At 38.9% G+C, this 20,917-nt stretch overlaps 1 protein-coding gene across 1 annotated transcript in view; it reads right to left on the bottom strand.

Moving 5' to 3' along the window:
* RIGI (RNA sensor RIG-I) overlaps positions 1–15,505 on the bottom strand; it is a 36,825-nt gene extending 21,320 nt beyond the window's left edge. The window contains exons 1-8 of the mRNA XM_070935507.1: positions 15,302–15,505; positions 11,367–11,495; positions 9,187–9,365; positions 7,556–7,706; positions 6,554–6,691; positions 4,770–4,877; positions 3,668–3,818; positions 1,176–1,434 (exon numbers count right to left, since the gene is read on the bottom strand). Coding sequence (XP_070791608.1) covers positions 1,176–1,434; positions 3,668–3,818; positions 4,770–4,877; positions 6,554–6,691; positions 7,556–7,706; positions 9,187–9,365; positions 11,367–11,495; positions 15,302–15,407 — 1,221 coding nt within the window. The 5' untranslated portion in view covers positions 15,408–15,505. The remainder of the gene's footprint in view (positions 1–1,175; positions 1,435–3,667; positions 3,819–4,769; positions 4,878–6,553; positions 6,692–7,555; positions 7,707–9,186; positions 9,366–11,366; positions 11,496–15,301) is intronic.
* Between the last annotated feature and the right edge of the window lie 5,412 nt (positions 15,506–20,917).

Here is a 20,917-nt window from a genome sequence, read left to right as displayed (position 1 = left end):
TAAGTATGATCTAAGTAACAAATATTAATACTATCACTACTATTTGTATTCAAATGAATGATACCCAGATGCCTCACTGTTCATGTATTGATATTGATGTATATTCAAAAATTTTAAAAAAAATTTAAAAAGAAAAATTTCTAACAATATTTCTTGAATATTTATTCTAGGGGTGGACAATTAATCCTCCACATGTTGTCAAATTACAACTTCCAGTGCCTTTGATCATTAATTAAGTTATGGAATTAAAGTTCAGCAATATTTTTGAAGCAATGCAATTTGCTTAGCTTTGCTTATGGCTTATCATTTGCTTAATATTAAGTTGCTATTTCCTGTTCTAACAAGTATATCAGCAATAATATATTTTAGAAAATAAGGCTCAAGTCTTGGAAGCAGAATGATGAACAGATCAATTGCAGACACATTTTGAAGGCCAAGTTTGGCTCTTGAGTGTATTGACTGTGTTTATGATACTGGAATTACACTGTTGTTGTGGTTTCTTCCTAAAAGTCTCCTTATTTAAAATAGCTAAGCAAGTACTTTTTCAAAATGTCTTTCCATGTGTTTGGCACAATATGCATTACTTAATTGAACACGTAACTGCATTCTTTTTGTTCATGGATTAAAATTTACCAAAGTCAGATTTTTTTTTCCCAAAGTGAAGCTCAAATGATTACCGTATTTTTCAGAGTATAAAATGCACCTTTTCTCCCTAAAAGTGGGTGAAAATGTAGGTGCGTCTTATAGACTAAATTCAGGCGTTTTAACCCTCCCAAGGGTCATGTTTTCACCCTCTCCGTCCCCCAGAAAATGGGCCATGCAAAGCACTGCAGAGTGCTTCTGGGGGTCGGGGAGGGTGAAAAAGCGACATGCAAAGGCCAAAAAATATTTTTTTTCTTGTTTTCCTCCTGTAAATTTAGGTGCATCTTATAGTCCAGTGCGTCTTATAGTTCGAAAAATACGGTATGTTATTTAAGAATAGAGTGGGAGACAAAGTGGATCTCTGCCACAATATTGTCAGACTAAATGTCTCCTGGAGTACAGATGTGCATGCTATCTTTTTGAGAAGTTCAACGTTTTTCATATTGTCTTCATATATTAGAAGAGGATACACAATTTACTAACAACGACATATTTCTTTTACCAACATGAGAAAGCTCCCCGTATTATCTTACCTGAGGCAACGAGCGTGCACCTTGCTTTAGTTTAAGGTCCAAGTACTTGGACATTAACATATTGTACGGGTTATTCCCCGTAGTGTTGTGGCACTCATCGAATATCATCAATGTGAATATTGAAAGAGAACGAATTGTCCCATTATTCAGAGAGTTCAAAAGAGTCTGGGGCGTCATGACAATAATATCATTCTGTTCAATAACTATGTCTGCAGGAGTCAAAAAAGCATTTTCCCCACAGATGCCTGCAATGTTGTAGCTGGAAGAAAAGAGACAGATACTTCTCAGAATATCATCAACCCAGTTTAAGCCTTCGATCTAAAACTGCAAAATTAGAGAATATATATATTACAAACTATTTTAAAAATACGAGTTCCAGGTATATTAGTAAAAGAAGAAGCAGACATACTGCGAACTCCGGAACTTTAAGATTTTAAAATTTTAAAAGAATTAAAATTTTATTTTACTAAGCTTTCGTCAGCCATCTGCTGACATTGTCAGAATATTAAATTACCATTAAAGAAATCTCTGCATTATATGCCATTAATCAATTTAGCCCTTGCGTGTAATAGGCCCTTCCAGCCATCTCCCACTTGTAATCAGCTGTGTTGTTTTTGCTGTCGTCATGCTGGATGATGGAGGCTTGATTCCTACTGTTTCCTCCCTCCTAGCTTGCTTATCAGTGGGGGGTGATGTTAGCCTATCAGTTATTGCGATTTGTTGCCTTGTCTGTGACCTCATGGTCAGCCAGGTTTGTTTCTCATTAAGCCTATCTGTTGCAGTTTGAGACAGCCCTGCCGGGTTGCTCCATGTTTGGTCAGGACCAACCGTGCCTTGAGGCTGAGTCTGCATGCCCAGAGGTGGAGGGTGGAGGGTGTATATATATATATATATATATACACACCGTATATTTTTCAGAGTATAAGACGCACCTTTTTTCCCCCTAAAAGGGGGTGAAAATTTAGGTGCGTCTTATACACCGAATGTAGCCCCACCCACCCACTGGCCCCCACCCTTTGGTCTCTGCCTCCCAGCAATTTACCTCCTTGCAAGCAAACAACAAGAAAAAAACAGCTCCTTTCAGCTTCAGCCTAATTAGCACAAGTTGATTGGATCGGCCTCCCGACTCTCAGCTGATTTGCTCTCAGCTGTTTTGCGCAGGGCTCTGCTGCTTGCTGCAAAGAGGTAAATTGCTGGAGCAGATTTTTTTTCCTTGTGCTAATCAAGCTATGCTAAAAACAAAAATGAAAGTAAAGCAGTCTGTTTGCTGCAAGGAGGCAAAATTGCTCAGAGGGAGAGGCAGATTTCTTTTTCTTCTTTTCCTTACCAAAAAAGGTAGATGTGTCTTATACTCTGGTGCGTCTTATACTCCGAAAAATACGGTATATAGACAAACACACATAATTACTCAGGAATTGGTCATATCTGATCAATTAGCTTTTTTATAAAAATTGCAACATAGGTGCTTATCACATATACGACACACTTTATACATTATGAAGCAAACTGCTGTTCCAGACATTGATTTCAAAGCAGGGTGGATTTGATTTAAGTTATGATTTAAATCACTAGTAAAAAGGCTTGATTTAAATCAACTCGATTTAAATCATAATTTTTAAAGAGCAACTGTCATCTCTGTCCCGCAGCGGCTCCTCCTCTGACCTGTTGTTGACTCACCGACAGTCCCAATATTGCAGAATATACAGCCTGATGATGCATAACTAAGCTCCATTTCATGCTGAATAAACTAAATTAGTAATGTATCTTAAATAGAAAAATATCTTTAAATATGATTTTTACTTCAAAAGCGTTTTATTAAAATAAATTTAATAAAAATCAAAAAAAATCTGATTTAAATCAAAAAATCCAATTTAAATTTTAAAAATCCGATTTATATTTTTAAAATCCGATTTTTTTAATTTTTTTTTTAAATGTTTTTTATCAACCCCGTTTCAAAGTAAGCAAGGGTACTAAATTTCATCCTTGAGATATGGCAGACCATCTTTCTATAGAGCAGAGGTCCCCAGCCCCTGGGCCATGGCTCACTACCAGGCCTTGAACCTTTCTGAACTGGGCCATGGAAGTTGCAGGCAACTGCATGAGCGCATTCCATTTGCACAAGTGGACGGCGGTGTGCCTGCTGTTCACACAAATGGAGCTGTGCACACAGGCACACCAACCTGCTGCATCGGCAAGATCATCTCCTCTCTCCCTCTTCCACCAGTCTGCAAAACTGAAAAGGTTGGGGAACTCTGCTTTAGAGCAACAATCTAAAAAACTGGCTAAAAAAGACACTATTGCTATTATTTTAGAACTAGGAAACAACAGGAAATCTGCCCAGGACAGATTAAGACAGAGGTCCCCAAACTTGGTAGCTTTAAGACTTGTGGACTTCAACTCCCAGAATTCATAGCTGGCTGGAGAATTCTGGGAGTTGAAGTCCACAAGTCTTAAAGCTACCAAGTTTGGGGACCCCTGGACTAAGATCATACTCATTTTTGAAGTATTCATAGAAGACTTTCTTTTGTTGTTCATAAACTGGAACTTTTGTAGTGAGGAAGACCACTTTTCCTGTCTGCCCAGCAGGCCTGTTGCAGAGATGATGCTGACATATCATAATAGACACAAGAGTCTTCCCAGATCCTGTAAAAATGAATAAAGGCTGGTTGGACGCATTTGGAAGCAATGGCCTAAAAATTTGAACTACAAGCTGGCAAGTTCATACAGAGGGTCCCTCTTATGTAGGAGATCACAACTGGGACAGGAAACTCCAACACGGAAAATCTCTTACCCTAACAGGTTTATTTCCCCTACAGTTATTGAATTGTTGCAGTTGTTAAGCAAAACGTATCACTATGACACATGCTTTTATTTGCTTATTGCAAGCCAGTTGAAAATCACACAATTAGTGATCACATGTCTGTGGGATACTGTGATGGTTGTAAATGGTCACAAAGCTTTTTTTTTTTAATGCAGTTTTACCTTTCAGTATTTGCTAAACAAGGCAGTTGTGTAGTGAGGACTACCCATACTCCATAGTCATTATTTTACATGGCAATATTAACTAAATATTCCTTTCTAACCTGCTCCCTCAGTTGTAATATAATGCCATCTTTAAAAATTGTGCTATGAAGATTTTTGTGACGCACCATTTAAATATTATTTACTATTTAATATTATTGTGTATAGGAATCTTTTTTGCATATTTTCAAAGACATTTTCACTAAAACCATGATCTGTTCTTTAATACAACACAATTCTTCAGCTTAAAAAAAGAGATGTTCAAGCTCAGATGGTATGGAAGAGTGAAACTTAGAATCCCTTTAAGCTTGGCAAAAAAAATGAGCCAGGATTGTTTAGTATTCCTATAAAGGGATTATCAAGGTTTGATGATGACACTAGCAAACCATTCAGATCTCCATCACAGCAAGAGGGGGAAAAATGTACGAGTTTTCTTTTTTTTCTTTTTCTCAGAAATTTATCTTATAGCTCTTCTTTTTTTTAAAAAAAAAGAAGTCTAAAATAATTTTCCATTCCAATCAGCAAGAAGCTTACTTCTATGGGTTACTGTAGTTCAGAGAAATATGATCTTACCAGTAGGGGCACAAATCATGGTGTGTTTGCCATTAATAGCAGGCTCAGCAAGTTCTATCTGATAGCTCCTTGGGTTCCTCAGAACGTATCTGGTCTGCTGGAAGGTATCTAGAAGAACAAGTGAAGAAAAGCACAGTGAAAAAATTGTAATACATGTACGGCATGTAAAATGGAATATCTACTATAGCAATAGCACTTAAACTTACATACCACTTCATAGTGCTTTACAGACTTCTCTAAGTGGTTTATAGTTAGAAGTTACAAGAGCACTGAAAAAAGTGACTTATGACCATTTTTTCACACTTAGGATGGTTGCAGTGCTCATCCCCATGGTCACATGATCAAAATTTGGATGCTTGGCATCAGTTCATATTTATGATAGTTACAGTGTCCCGGGGTCATGTGGGATCACCTTTTTGCAACCTTCTGACTAGCAAAGTCAGTGGGGAAGCCAGATTCACTTTACAACCATGTTACTAACTTAACAACTGCAGTGATTCACTTAACAACAGTGGCTGGAAAAAAATCATAAAATGGGGCAAAATTTACTTAATAATTGTCTCTTCATCAAGGCCATTAAAGGTATTTTCTGTGAGGAAGAACCATAAGATCCCTTGGCTCTTGCAGAGATGGTGTCAGCTGGTAATTTCTGAAGAACCTTCTTCTATCATAGCTTGCTATTATAAAAGGTAACAATTAGGGGTAGGTGTCCAAATTTACCTTGGTTTTCTTTACCCTCTGTATGTCTTTTTTCTTTTTTGTTAATTTAGACTGGCACAAAACTGATTAAAAGCAATACATATAAAGTTGAAAACTTTTGCATGCATGTGTCATTTTGTACAATGATCTGTGAAAATGCTTATAGGCTGGGTGACTTGGTTTAAACATCGTGGTTAGAGCCTGAAGCAATTCTAAATAAAAGTATGAAGGCCTTTTTGTCTGATTCAAGGGGCAAAAATTGTGCTTATGCCCCATGTTCAATTGTCAAAAAGTAACATTTTTCAAAAGAAGAAAATACCCTGCAAGCTTTCTAATATAGGCCTGTGAAAGACACCTCCCAGAGAAAATGCTGAGGTGAAAATACATAGAATTTGTGCTAGGTACACTAGTCCTCTTAAAAGAGCTCTTGCTTCATCAACCATATTTGCATTCAAGCTATTTCAGAATAAGGGCCTTCACTGGCTCTGGCTGGCACTTCAAACTATGTTAAAGGTAAATGTAATTCATTTTAAAATAAATGAGTATTCTTTTGGTAATGAACCATTTCTATATTTAATCACATTAGAAAATGCCACAATATTCATCCACAAAGGGCTGTAGGGACAGCATTGAAATTTTTCAAGAAATATAAGTACCGCAGGCACCACCTTGGGCACCTGGTCATACCCTGTTTCCCCAATAATAAGCCCAATTGAACTTATTTTGACGCATGCGCCAAAATAAGCCCTCCCCGAAAATGTTTAAACGCGGGTGCAGCCGGTCCCCGCCATTTCGTCTGGTTAGGATTAGAGACAGAGCTGGAAATCAGGTAAGATGGCAAGAGGAGTCCTGTCTTGTGCCACGCACCCCAAAATAATAAGACCTCCCCAAAAATAAGGCCAAGCCCTTACTTTGGTGTTCAAAAAAATATAAGACAGGGTCTTATTTTCAGGGAAAGACGGTATTCCTCTGCCCTAAGTAAGTGACGACTTTTGGTAGTACAGATTCTTTCCTTGAGAAGCTACTAAATGTTTCCTAAAAGAATGCACAGAATTGAACCCAAGGCTGTTTTCCAACTGTCTTACCTGAAGCTGAACATGAATTCCCAGAAAGATTATCAGATTCTGCTTCTTCAGAAATTTGTATTTGAAAAACACAGCTGCTTTCATCTTCATTTTCCATTTCAACATCTGCATTATCATCTGAATGTGACACAGAGAAGTCTGTGGGAACGCAATATAAATATGTTCTAATGAATGGAGAAACACTGAAAGTTACCAATATTAAACAATGTGGAAGGTCCTATTTGAATACTCTTGCTCAAGTGACTAAATTTCTACATACTTCTTTGTTTATATATTCATTGCATTTCTACCCCACCCATTTCACTAAGTGACACTAGTTGAGAGATTGGAGAGGAAGGGATTTCAAGAGTAAGCTGCTTTCTTTTCTTTTCAAAAGCAATGTGATTGTACAGGCAATTAGAAAAGGTCAGGTAAAGGAGTGATTGCCTACAGAAATTGCTTGCTTTTTTTCTATCCCCCCCCCCAATCTGCCTCCCCACTTGTATAGTGACAATATCGGAGAGGAAAGGATTTCAAGAGAGTACAGGAAGCTATTTGAGTAATGCACCTCTGTCTTCCAGCATGAATGCACTGCTTTCTATGTATATATGATAGTAAAAAGTAATCTGAGTATCCCAAAGGGCAGGGGAATAGTTAGGAAGCAAACAAAGCCAAAGGTGTGAAACTGAGTCTATTGTCTATTTCTAGCCAGAAATTACAGTTGCATGTGATTTCCCACTGAGTGACTGCTCCACTTAGTGGCAGAATTGCAGGTCCTGATTAGACTTTTTAAGTGAGGACTACCTGTAACAGGATGGCAATGGACGCCTTTCCAGTTTTAAGGCACATAGAAGTTAAAACTGAGGGGCTTCGAACACCTGATTATGACCATCACTCCACACACACCCCACTGACATTCCAATTGGTGACTCTGCCTCTCGTAATTGGGGACTCTTTATTCTGGAAGTCTTCCAAGAGAAAGAAAGAAACTGAATGGAGAGTAAAACAAAGATATGACAATACCTCCTTTCAAATCCAATAGATCCCTTTGATCCTCGTATCCAGTCTCATGCAGTGCCATTTGGAAAGTTTTAGGCCAATTTTCTTTGTCTGATCTACAAAGGCATTCTACCAGTTTGCTTCCACTTGCTTTTCTCCCTTTCGTGTCACAAATCTGCAAATCAGAAAGAGGAGGTAGAGGGGAGTACTTATTTATAGTATTTCAAAACTCAAGAGATTCACTTCCACTTTATGGACTTTTTACATAAAACAGAAAAAAATGCAGAATTCGTGGCTATAATTTGTGGTTTTGAAGATTAGGGAAAAACTGAAAAGTGACTCTTCTTTTGTAATCATGGGGCAGATGATTTTGTAATTGTACTTATATTTGTTGCAAAGGAAATTGGAAGCTTTTTATTTCTTTTTATCCTTTCCTTCTGCACCTTTGTTTTTCACTTTCTTCTTCCTTGCTTTCACTCTTTATTACAGCCTTCGTGGTGCAGTTGTTAGAATGCAGTATTGCAGGCTGACTCTGCCAACTGCCAGTAGTTCAATCTTGACCGGCTGGAGGTTGACTCAGCCTTCTATCCTTCCGAGGTCAGTAAATTGAGGACCCAGATTGTTGGGGGCAATATGCTGACTCTGTAAACCACTTAGAGGGCTGTAAAGCATTATGAAGTGGTATATAAGTCTAAGTGCTATTGCTATTCATTTGAGTTAGTTCTTATATTCTTTGTAAAACTTTCAATAAAACTTTATGAAAATAATATCAGAAGATACACGCCCAACTACAAGTAACTAAACTCAAAAAAACATCAATGATCAGAGCAAAATTCACAAACCTTCTCTCCCAGGTGTAACAATAAGAGAATATAAAATAAGAAGCAAAATCAATTTTACATTCACCATTTATTCCTTTCTTTCTTCATTGGTTCTCATCTTCAAAGCGCTCCATGGCTTAGGACCCGGTTACTTACGAGACCACCTTCTGCCTCCGATAACCTCCCACCGGCCAACACGCTCCCACAGAGAGGGCCTCCTCAGGGTGCCGTCTGTCAGGCAATGTCGGCTGGCGACCCCCCGGGGAAGAGCCTTCTCTGTGGGGGCACCCGCCCTCTGGAATGAACTACCCCCAGGGATACGACTAATCCCAGACCTCCGGACCTTCCACCGGGCCCTGAAGACTTTTTTATTTCAGCAAGCCGGGCTGGGTTAAAAATCTTTTAATTGGGGAATTTTATGGGCAAGGGGTTTTAAATTGGAGAAGCCAAAGATAATTTAATTTCGTTTTAATGTATTTTAATATTTGTATTGTGTGTTTTTAATTTTGGCTGTTCACCGCCCCGAGTCCTTCGGGAGAGGGGGCGGTATAAAAGTTTAATAAATAAATAAATAAATTCATGTTAATTCCCTTGCTTACCAACCTGTAACCTGGACCACATCAGCATCTTCTCAAATATTTATAGAAATGACTGGTAAGAGTTCATATAGGTTTTATTTTTGCTCTCTGATCATGCTGAATTAGTACACTGTGCAAAATGAAAATCAGGGCTGTCTTCTAAAATAATGTGGGCCGCCGTTAACAGTGGGGTAGTGTAGAGCAGATGGGCAATATTGCTGAGTGTTACTGATCAAGCAGTTTAAATAAATAATACCTGATAAATTTCTTCCCATTCCTGTTCTAGGAGGCAGGTACTCATGTGTAACCGAATTTCTTTGACGTCAATGTCCTGCATAGTGGGCTCAATTCGTTTCAACAGTTCCCTGTGAGGTTCCAAACTTTCAATTATCTTGAAATCCCAACTTTCAATTGCTTGATGAAGGCCAGTATACTCTTTAAGAAGCAGAATAGAAGGTACAAATTGAAATTAAAGTGGTAATTGACTAAAGTCAACTATTAGCAACAGGTGGTTTATCTGATGCCTTTCTAAGTTAGTTTCAGCCCACCCCAAAATGTGGAAAGTGAATATGTTGAGAATCCTTACCAATCAAGTTTGGTAAGAAACTCCAGGTCTCCATTAGAGTCAGAAAGCTTTTAAAGACCTTTCCCCCCATGTGTGTGCGTGTGTACGCGCACACACACACAGAGGAACTGAAGGAGGGAAATAACTTACTGCAACAATTGACCTTCTGAGTGTAAGAAATTGTAGATGATATTTATCATTGATTGTAAATATCATATACAATATTATCATGATGTTCTGATTCTGTTAGCTGTGCTGACTGATTTCTTTAAGCTATTTAAAGCTATCCCGAAGGTGCTTTTTCAGGACGCAACTGGATTTTTTTGTTTTTCCTTTTGAAGACGTTCCACTTCTCATCCAAGAAGCTTCCCTCAGCTCTGACAGGATAGTAGGGAATGGAAGGATTTATATTCCTTGCAGACAGCTGGTCATCTGCATCCTTTTAGAGGGTCCTTGAAGCAGGATGCAAAAAGAATGCAGATTACCTAAACGGTAAGCAATTTTAAAGCACATTCCAGCCCACTGAGTTTTTTTGTGCAACTCTGTCTGACCTTTTTATCTTCGGAAGAACTGATGAGATTCTCTCCCATAGCAGAGAGCACAAAAGTAAGCATCCCTTTCACACAACTTGCTTGGTGTTCCTGATTGGAGGTATTTCCTAAACTCCATAATCAATTTTTGCTTTTTTGCCCCTGCAGCCATTCTCTTCTCTTCCCTGAGCTATAGAAAAGGATTGGTTTTCCCCTGAGCAAAGGAAATTCTCTTCCTTCCTAGTTGCTATACGTTCCCCAAAATCACTTTAACAGCCTCTTTCCACCCAAAATTATCTCTACTAATTTCACTGTCACAATTGTTTTTTTTTTAAAGCAACATAAGAAATGCACTAGTCCTCAAGTTGGGTAGTGTGCCTACTTTATTAATTTATGCCACATTTATTTGGTAAATTTTATCTTAAAAATGAAGAAAACCCCAGCTCCTAATTCCAGCTTTCACTTCCAGCAAATTTACTGGATCACAGACTCCCAGGTCTGAGGGTTGAAGGAATCTATCAGCTCATTTGCAGAGGCTTTTGGAAGACCCCATCTTTCAAATAGGACATTTACATGCCAACTAATAATGTGTTTCCTGTCTTGTAATTGAATAGCATCCTATGTGTGTGTGTGTACTCTGAACTCTTTGAATAATTCTTTTGTGTGGTACCCACTCAATGAAATTGCAATTGTTTACATAAAACCATTGATTAGTTTAGACATTAATGGCTGTGTGTTGCGTTATTTTGAGGGGACAGCATATTTACCCTGTTATACAAGCTGTATACTCACTACTTTACATTGTAGCCAAGTGCCATTTCTTCAGTGTTGTCACATGAAAAGATATACTTAAATATTTACAAAATGTGAGGGGGTGTACTCACTTCTGTGACATACCGTATATATGTGTGTATGTATATATGTATGTATGTTTTCTGAGATTTTCACGGGTGTTTGTATGTAGGTCTTTGGTTATTCGGGTTTTCTCCCGCGTAAAATTGGAGGTGTCTTGGCCCCCCACTGGCAGTTAAAAGGAAGAAACAGCTGCGATCACACACATTGCTCCTAGAAGCACGAAGCCAAAAACACCAGCCTGAAGATGACGAATGAGACTTTGTCGAAACGCTGCCAAAACACCTCCAATTTTACGTGGGAGAAAACCCGAATAACCAAAGACCTACATATGTATGTATGTATATACGCTGAACACTTTGAATAATTCTTTTGTGTGGTACCCACTCAATGAAACTGCAATTGTTTACATAAAACCATTGATTAGAGTTTTAAAGGGAGAAGGATTGTAGTTTAGCAAACACTTCCTATATAATAAAGCAATCCTACCTGATGCTTTTAGTGCATCCAGAAAACCACGGAACCATCCATCCACGTTGAGCTGTAGAAGAGACTGAAGAAAGAGTTCTGCTGCCTTGGTTGGCCGGCTGCTTTGCTCTTGAATTTGCTCCACAGTCTCTAGAATGAAATCAGATTGTAGACAAAACTGTTGCAGTAAATTTCTTACCTTAAGGTTCAAAGCAAAACAATAGACTTTCAAAGTAAAGCATCTTTTCCATTTTAGCTTTCCAAGGGCTCATGATTCTGTTTGCCACATTCCCAAAGGCAATAATTCATTTTGCTGCTATTAGAAAATGTTTCCCTGTGTGTCTGCTTGCTTATTGAAAGCACATTACAAGTAGTTCTTACTTACTGAGCATCTATCTATTCAGCATCTATTGAAAGTTACAAGTAATGTCCCTCAGTAATGTGATTACCGATACAATCAATATTTGTGGTCCTGGACTTAATATGTAGTTTTTCTTTCTCCAACCTCCCTGCAGAGTAGAGAATTGGAAAGGAAGTGATTACAAGAGAGTAAGCAGGCGTACAATGCGGACTACATATCAGAAGCAATGTGCTGGCATTGGCAGCCTCTAGCATACTACGCAAACAGCCCATATATTCCCCACTAGGTGTTTGCTTACTCTTTTGTAATCTCTTCCTCTCCAATCTCTCCACTTTGTGGAGAGGCAAAGCAATTGTAAGCAATCTGTCCTATGTCTGACTTGTTTCCTGTTTGCATGTCTTCCCACTCCTTGGTAGCAATCAGCCTTGTCCAGCTGCACTCATGAAGGGCCAGTTAGGCACATCTCCTCAGCAGTGGGAAGAAAACAACAACAAAGGTCAGCTAGGGATGGCAAGAATAGTGAAGAGCAGAGATGGGGGGAATAGGTGAGTGGATAGCGTTGAAGCATATCCTGAGGTTAATGTGGGTAGATTGCCAAGTGCAAAATTTTGATCACTTGAACATAGGGATGCTGTGACCCATAACTTCAAAGACCAGGCATTAAGTAAGATTTGTTCAGCATCATCATAACTTCAAATGCTTGTTGAATGGTCATGAAGCAAGGGTTATCTGTAACATTTTCTGTATCTCTTCATGTCTAGATAATGGACATTTGGTATTTTGCAGTCTGGCTGTGTTAGACCTATGGAAGGCTTAATATTGACCAGCACAGGAATCTCTTCACCTTCTCCATCACTCATTGACAGTTGTTATCAATGGATGATTTTACAGCCAAGTACAAAGCATGTTTGTACACATGACCGAGTACTCTTCATCTTATGTAGAAGACTAAGCTTTTAAGGTGACTTGAATCACATGCCTGGCAAATGCATTGCTCTACCAAACCTTTCTTCCAATATATTAATTAATCACTATATTAATTATATATTAGCATATATTAGCATATATTATTATATTATATTAATATTTTGTATAATATATACAATATATTAATTATATCAAATTAATCACAGTGATAAATCTATTCTGCATTCTTGTTCATTCTAGTACAGTGATGGCTAACCTTTTACATCACCGCGTGCTGACCTGCGTGCCGGAAATGGCACGCAAAACCATCCTGCCTGGACCGCATGGCCTTGCTAGCCTTCACGCGCGTGGGAGCACCAAACCCCAGAAGAACAGCACACATGACCTGCGTGCGTGTGTGCACAGGAATGCGGAAGAGGAGCCAGCGAGGCCATGCGTCCCTCACGGGATGGTTCTGTGTGCCGCTTCCGGCACACGTTCCATAGGTTCACTAACACGGTTCTAGTATTTTAAGTCTTCATTAACATAATCAATATTATATAGTTGTCAAGGTTGACTCTGGGCCAATGAAAACTCTCAGTCTAGCTATTTCATGGGGCTGTTCTTATGAGAAAAAAATGGAAGAATTCTATGTCTATACACCCTTGTTTTCTTGGAGGATAAATTAGATGAACTAAACTAAAAATCTTTGCATGCACAGACTAGAATGAGCATTCATGAAGTGAAACTGGGATTAGGTGTTCTTGTGATGGGAGACGGAAGCCAGTATATATGGGATCATCTGATGATATCTATGGCATGGGAATGACTGGGACTTGAGAGAAAGAAATGGGAGAGGGAGAGAGAGGGGTAGAGGAGAGGGGAGGGGAGAGGAAAGTAAAGTACATGTTTCCCTGAAAATAAGACCCTGTCTTATATTTTTTTGAACTGAAATAAGCGCTTGGCCTTATTGCCATGCACTCAAAAGCCCAATTATCAGGGGATGTCTTATTTTGGAGGAAACTGGGTAATTAACACTGATATCTCCCCATATGGTACTTTGACACAAAGGGTATGTCATTAAATGTAATTATATTAAATTAGAAAAACTTTACAGTGAAACTGAATCACTTTTCACTTTTGATTGTTTTTCGAACATCAATCCTTTGAACATAACCATTTGGGTTCTGAATGAATGTGGATTGTATTTAAAAGTGAGTTAAGAGTTATAAAAAGAATAGACTAAGAATTAGATTATAAATATATCAAGGGAGAGCAAATGTGACAAAAGGAAACCTGAGGGAGTTAGATAGAAATGATGGAACCCTTATGCAGAGGTAAGTTTGAAGAGTAAAAGGTTATTTAGAAGCATTTGGAAGCATATGGATTAGGTGAAATTAAAGATAGTTTGCATGAGATACTTTGTTTTAGGAGCTCTTGATCAAGATTGTGCATTCTGAAAGACCGTGACTTCATGTAGGAAATGTCTCAATCTCTTTCTTTGTTTCAAATATCGAAATCTACTTTGGATTTCCAGACATCCATGGCTTATTTCGCTTCCAGTAGAAGACGAAAAATTCCGCAATTTTCAGAGGGAGAAAAACTGTAAGAAGCAGGCAGGGCACGAGCGCGCCTTGACGGTTTTAGCGCCATCTGCTGGCAGGATTCTTGCCCCGCCTCCTCCGCTGCTTTCAGCCAATAAGTGCCCTGCTTCCCCCTCCCGGTTATCAAGATAATTCCGAAAAGGATAATTCCCAAACCGCTTGCGAAGCTGGCCAATCACGAACGCCTTGTAAAGGCGCATCTGCCAACTCGAAAGAACTGTATGCAAAGCCCCTGCAAAACGCGTGCAAGAAAGATGCCTCAAACGCAACCTTTCTGAATGTCACAACCCCGCTTAGCCTGACTTCTCTCTGCAAAAACGAGACTAAGAACCGTGGCGGGCGAAATAGTTGCCTCTCGCGTTCTTTGCTGAACATTAGCGACACGAACATTTTTTTTTCCCTTTCAACGTCTTTCTGTCCAACCGTCACTAACCTCTTCTGAAAAATCACAGCCAATGCCTCAAGTGAAATCAACATGTAGATCAGTGCTCTTAAATCATGTAGCTTTAATTAGCACCCGAGCACGTGTGAGAAAGACGTACAGTGTACATATATAAAAAAGCAGGATTCCTTAAAAGGATTAGAGTATTAATTTATTCATTCTGTTTCTAAACATCACTAGAAAGTTTCTGGTTAGGAAAGTAACGTCTCCGTGTAATTGCAGGCAGGTGATTTGATTAAGTCAACCAGTTAATTGACACGCCTGGTCATAACATAATTCACAGGGGGGAAATAGGCATTTTTCAGCTAATCTGTTTTTAATCTGGGTATCTGTTTTCCCCATTCCAAAAATCTGAACCGAATATTCTCCAAAACATCTGGAGAGATCGTGCACATAACGTGAATAGTGGCCACAGGTATTCTGGGCTAGATGACATGGAGGGTGCCGCTTAATAAATCCCTCCTAAGTATAAATAAAATGAATCTTCTCCAAGTCTGATGCCCTCCCAATGTTGCATTACAATTCCCATCGGGCCAGAGTACATCTGCGTTTTATATAACATTACTGTTCCTAAAGAGCGTGCAGTTGGGGACATCAGAACAAAACATGACTTTGATAGAAAACTTGGGTGGTTCCTACTTACCATCAGACAGCCAGGTTTTCATGTGGCTCAATACATAAACAGGATTTAAAGTCTTCACTATATATTGCTTGTAGCGAAGCAAATTCTCTCGTTCGGCCTCGGTCATTTTTCCTCTTTCTCCTTAAACCTTTGGCTTTGCAATAGCTTTTTTTAAAATCTCTCCTCGTATTATTCCGTTTATCTTTCAACTCTGCCCCCCTCCAAAAAAACCCCATCAAAAAACCCAAATCCGACTGCAAGACCGCCTGCTCGCAGCTCTCAAACTAAACAGCGTCGGGAAGCAGCTTAAAACACCGCCCCCCCGAGGGCGGGCCAAGCCGTCCAATGAAAATCCTCCGTTGCCGACCGACTAGATTCCTCAGAAACAGCCGACCCGAAGCGAGAATCGAAAGCGAAGGAAGTTTCCCAAATCAGGAAACGCGATCGGGGAAACAGAAAGCGGCTCGCGGGGGCGCCATTGGAAAGACGGGGAAGGAGGCGGGGCGCCGTTGAGCAGGGAAACGAAGCGGAGCCTTTTTCCTATTTGGATTGGTCTCCGAATTGGCTGCGACAGGTTAAAGCAAACTTGGCCAAATCAGAAATAAACTTTGCAGCTGTCGCCCCAAAAGAGAGGGGGAGGGGAGCCGAGCCCCTCAGGATGATGGCGAGGTGCTAGTTCTCTCCCTCCCCCCCCACCCCTCCTCAGCCGGGAGATGCTGTAAGCAGGCAGACAGCGAGGAGAGCGCTGCCGCTTTCCCGCCCTGCTCTTAAAGCGCTTTCGCGTCTGCACTCCAATGTTTTGGACCCCGGCTCTTCAGTCAGGATGGCCCCCCCACCCCCAGCCGCAATTGGGGGTGGGGTGTTAATGTCTCCACTGTCTGAAAGCCGAAGGTTGCCTGAGTGATTCAACTGCCCCTTTTCCCTCCCTCAAACGCTGAAAAAAAAAGGGGGAGAAGCAGCTCCGCAGGGCGGCTCGTAATACCTACAGTCCTCGACTTAAAGACCACAACCGAGCCCAAGATTTCTGTTGCTAAGTGAGTCAACTGCCCCGATTTACGACCTATCTTGCCACGGTTGTTAAGTGAAGCACTGCAGTTGTTAAAGTGAATCTGGCTCCCCCCCCAATGGACTTTGCTTGTCAGAAGGTCGCAAAAGGGGATCACCTGATCCCGGGACATTGCAACCATCATAAATATGAGTCATTTGCAAAGCGTCTGCATTTTGATCAGGTGACCATGGGGATGCTGCAATTGGTCGTGAGTGTGAAAAAAAGGTCATTCACGTTTTTTAGTGCTGTCTTAACTTTGGTCACTAAATGAACTGTTGCAAGTGGAGGACTACCTGTACTGTTCATCACAATTCTTACTCTTCTCTGTTGCACATACATAATAATTAAACATTTTATTTATTTTTATTTAGACCTGCTTGGTTGCCAAATTTTGATTGCCTCTTATTTTCAATTGTTGAGGGTTAGTCCTGTACATTTCCAGCTTAATCCCTCCCTAGAATTATGAATCCTGATTCTATGGAGGCAGATCAGAAATCCTCTAAGAAAGTACTTCTAGGGGTTAGTGAGGAGCCAGATGATTTGAAGCACCATTTCGATCTGTATCAAATCTGCCCAAGCCTTCTTTATATTAGCCAAGTAAATCTGGTGCATCACCAGAAGACAGAATTCCAAAGGTGAGGAATTCCAAAGTAAGACATTTCCAGAGATGGCCCTTCCCTTTGCAACTAGAGCCACTGTGACCTGCTGATTAAAACACCAGGAAAGGTGTTTCCACTAGAAAGTGAAGACTCTGAATTCCAATCCTGCCTCAGCTATGAAAGCCAGCTGGATGCCCATGGGCCAGTCGCTCCCTTTCAGCCCAATTCACTTCACAGGATTGTTATTGTGGGGAAAATAGGAGGATGGAGTATTAGATATTTTACCGCTTTGACTTGTTTATAAAAATAATAAAGAATATAAATAAATACTTGTTTCAAGGAACGTGTGGCTCCACTCTAGAGCCAGTGAAGGAACCATCCAACCATCCCATCGGTTTAGGGTGCAGCCATTCTTACCAGAAATCAGTCTGAACTTATTTTATCCATCCTGACCCATCTAGCTTGCAGACTTCAAATAAGGATCTCTGTAATATCATCTGTTCATTTCTAGATGGACATGTATAACTGGGAATCATCAAGATATAATCAGTTGTGACTGTTGGAATATTTTCCTTATGTGTTTACACTAAGTTTAAGGATTGAGAAAAGATTGTACAGATATCAGCAATTCCATTTTAAAAAAGGAGAAGTCTGGCCCCTGCCATTAGAAATAAGTGACTACATCACGTAGCAAAACCTATATAGAGACATGTAACATATGTATCAGAAGACAAATACCAGTATGTAGAAAGCACAAAACATTTATATAGACATGGTGGCTAATCATGTATAAGGAAACATCTGTTTTAGCAGAATATGAAAGGAAGAATTACACAGGAGAAAGATGTCCATGATGATAAAGCATGAACCATTGTAATAAGCTAACATATTTCTATTAATAGTTAAATCTTTATACTAAAACCTATAAGAAAGGAAACAGGAGCAGCCCATAGTGGCCACCACCCAATATTTTTGAAAACCTTGGGTTGAGTATAGGTAGTTTCTATCGTCTGCATTGTTATATTGGATTTCTGGACACAAACTGCTGGAAAAGATGTCTGATGCTTCTGATGGACCATAGGATTATTGCATTAATAAATACCACTGCATATTCCTTTTGTTTACTGAAAAATTTCTTCCTTGGCATTGAAAGTTTGCTGGAGAAAAAGAAGCCTCGCATACTTAGTTATCCAAATTAAGTGCACGGGCATAATCTGAAGCAAAACTGTAGGATGATTCTGCAGATGACAATATTCCCTGCTCTGTATTGCAAATAGTCAGTTCCATGTCCATCTCTCTTCCTTCTCCAAAGAACCAACTTTCTGTATCTGTATGTTTTGGAGTGGGAAGCTATTTATTTCTGATTACTTGAATCAGTTCAGTCTGAAGAGTAGAAATAAGAGTAAATGATATTGTATCCACACAATAGCACACATTCAGATGTCATACTATTTCTGGTCTGATTTTAAAGTTGCTTATATACTGCTACCAATGGATATACATTATACAGTATATACCAATGCATATCTGAGAAGTAGATTTTAGATACATACTGGTAGGTAGGTAGGTAGGTATGATAAAGATAGCTAGGTAGGTGATAGAAGATTAGAGATAGATAGATAGATAGATAGATAGATAGATAGATAGATAGATAGATAGCCATTGAACTGGCAGACCTATCTTTTTCCTGACATTTAGAGATCATGGAGAAAGTGTAGGGGAATTTCCAGTAGACTTCCCCTTTAAAGGCTGGCACTTCCTGTTTTCAGAAGGGGAAATCTAAAATATCCTTTTTTGAGTGTGTTTCACTCAAAAGTTAGTGAAAATATTTTCCTTAGATTTCATGTTCTTACAACTTCACCATCATCTGAATAAAACATTTTTGCTTCTCTGCCAGTGGGTCAGCCTCTTCTAGACCTCTGGAGATCTTCAAAAAAGTAAGATCTTCAAAAACATAAGTAATAAAATAAATGGCATGATTAACATTTCCATTATTTTCAATGAGAAGTAAAGGTAATTAAGCTAGCATGAATGTAACCTATTAAAATTATGTTTAAAAATATAAAAGAACTATATGTTAAAAATGTCCCTGATTTACAACTAAATCGTTTATGTCCATCCTTTGATTTTTGTAGCAAATTGTACATTTTTGTTTTGAAAAGTGAATATTTATCGAGAATCAATCTGTTTCTCTAGAGTACCGTGTTTCCCTGAAAATAAGATTGCATTTACCAATTTATTTGTAATTGCAGAGACAATTATATCAGCAGAACTGATAGGAGTTTGTCTTTCAGAATAAAGGATCATCTTCTGAAATGGGTCCAGTGTCAGGGTTCAGATTTAGGTTAATGTCAGGGTTCCAAGTAACACCCCCAACGAAATCAAACTCCGAGGCTTGAAGTTCCTCAAAGCTAACTTTTATTAGGGATGTCATATTGGCACATCTGGGAAAACCTGAACCTGAACGCTTCCGGTTTTCCTCACCTACAAGAAAGTTCAAGACCTTGCCCACATCTCCCATATGTCCACACAGCTCCAATCAGTTCTTTCCCGAACAGAAGACATCTTCCAATTTCTTCTTTGCACAGCTACCAGACACCATGGCCTTGAACTTCTCTTAGAGAGGTTTGTTATGGCTATCTCTACTTCACTCATGCAATTCCCCCCTCCCAACTTCCCACGGTATGATTGTGGCAGGCCTGGATCCTCAAGGCACACAGGTAATATGGCTTCCAGGCATGACATCCAGACACTCATGAGTAATCCAACAGCAGCAGCAAATTATGGCCATAAACAGGATGGATTTGATTTAAATCAAGTTGATTTAAAACAAGATTTAAAACATGATTTAAATCACTAGTAAAGAGGCTTGATTTAAATCAACTCGATTTTAAATCATAATTTTTAAAGAGCAACTGCCATCTCTGTCCTGCAGCAGCTCCTCCTGACCTGTTGACTCAGTCAGTCCCAATATTGCAGAATATACAGCCTCATGCTACATAACTAAGCTCCATTTCATGCTGAATAAACTAAATTATTAATGTATCATAAATAGAAAACCATATTTAGATAAGATTTTTACTCCAAAAACATTTATTAAAATAAATTTAATAAAAATTAAAAAAAAATCCAATTTAAAATTTAAAAATTCTATTTAAAAATTTAAAAAAAAAAAACATCAATTTTTATCCACCCTGGCCATAAAATGCCTTCTTCGGCCACTGCAAAGACACTATCTATGGGCCACCAGGTGGATCCAAACTTTGTGTTTAAAGTTTTACTAGGCCACAGGAACTCTCGTTTTCTGCGTTTTGCTGAGGCTGTTGCTATTAACTGTTTAAAACCTCCTTTATGTGTGCAGAAGCAGTTTTATATCAATCTGCGCCTCCTGTGGCTTGTCATTGGCTGCTTTTTTGCATACGTTATAGGCTTAATTAATGCTCTTGCTAGGTCTTATATTTGAGGCTGATTTTCAACCATGTTATTGTAATGTAGATACTGATGAGTCAATACGAAATGCTCTACCTCTGTTCGTCTTTTGACTGTATTGTTTAAATTATTAAAAGGTATTAACTGTTTTAAATGATTAAATCGTTATTAAAGCCTTTGAAGACTGTCACATAAGCTAAGGAACAAAAATAACATACATGGGCATACTTTTTCCTTTCAAGAGACCTCTAGCATTAAAAAAATGAATCCCAATTTAATCTACTTGTTATAATTTAGGAGGAATAAGTCTTACAAAGTTTTTAATTGGGCAACACTAATCCAATAAAGGCCAACCGTGTCCTTCTGATGTCAATACTTTTATCTGGATAAATTGTAATGTATCACATCTTAACCCAAATGAAAAATATTAGCCTATTGATAATTATTTGCTCATACATTACTTTTAACAGATCAGTCGTGGGTTTAGCTTTTAAACTAAAATAAGCATATAACAAAAACTGAACCAAATCTGATTAAGGCAAGCTTTTTTAAAAAAATATA

The sequence above is a fragment of the Pituophis catenifer genome, unplaced genomic scaffold (assembly GCF_029215685.1).
Source record: "Pituophis catenifer annectens isolate HBS135680 unplaced genomic scaffold, rPitCat1.0.hap2 SCAF_2, whole genome shotgun sequence".
Classification (NCBI taxonomy): Eukaryota; Metazoa; Chordata; class Lepidosauria; order Squamata; family Colubridae; genus Pituophis; species Pituophis catenifer.
This window is presented reverse-complemented; position numbering and strand designations above follow the sequence as displayed.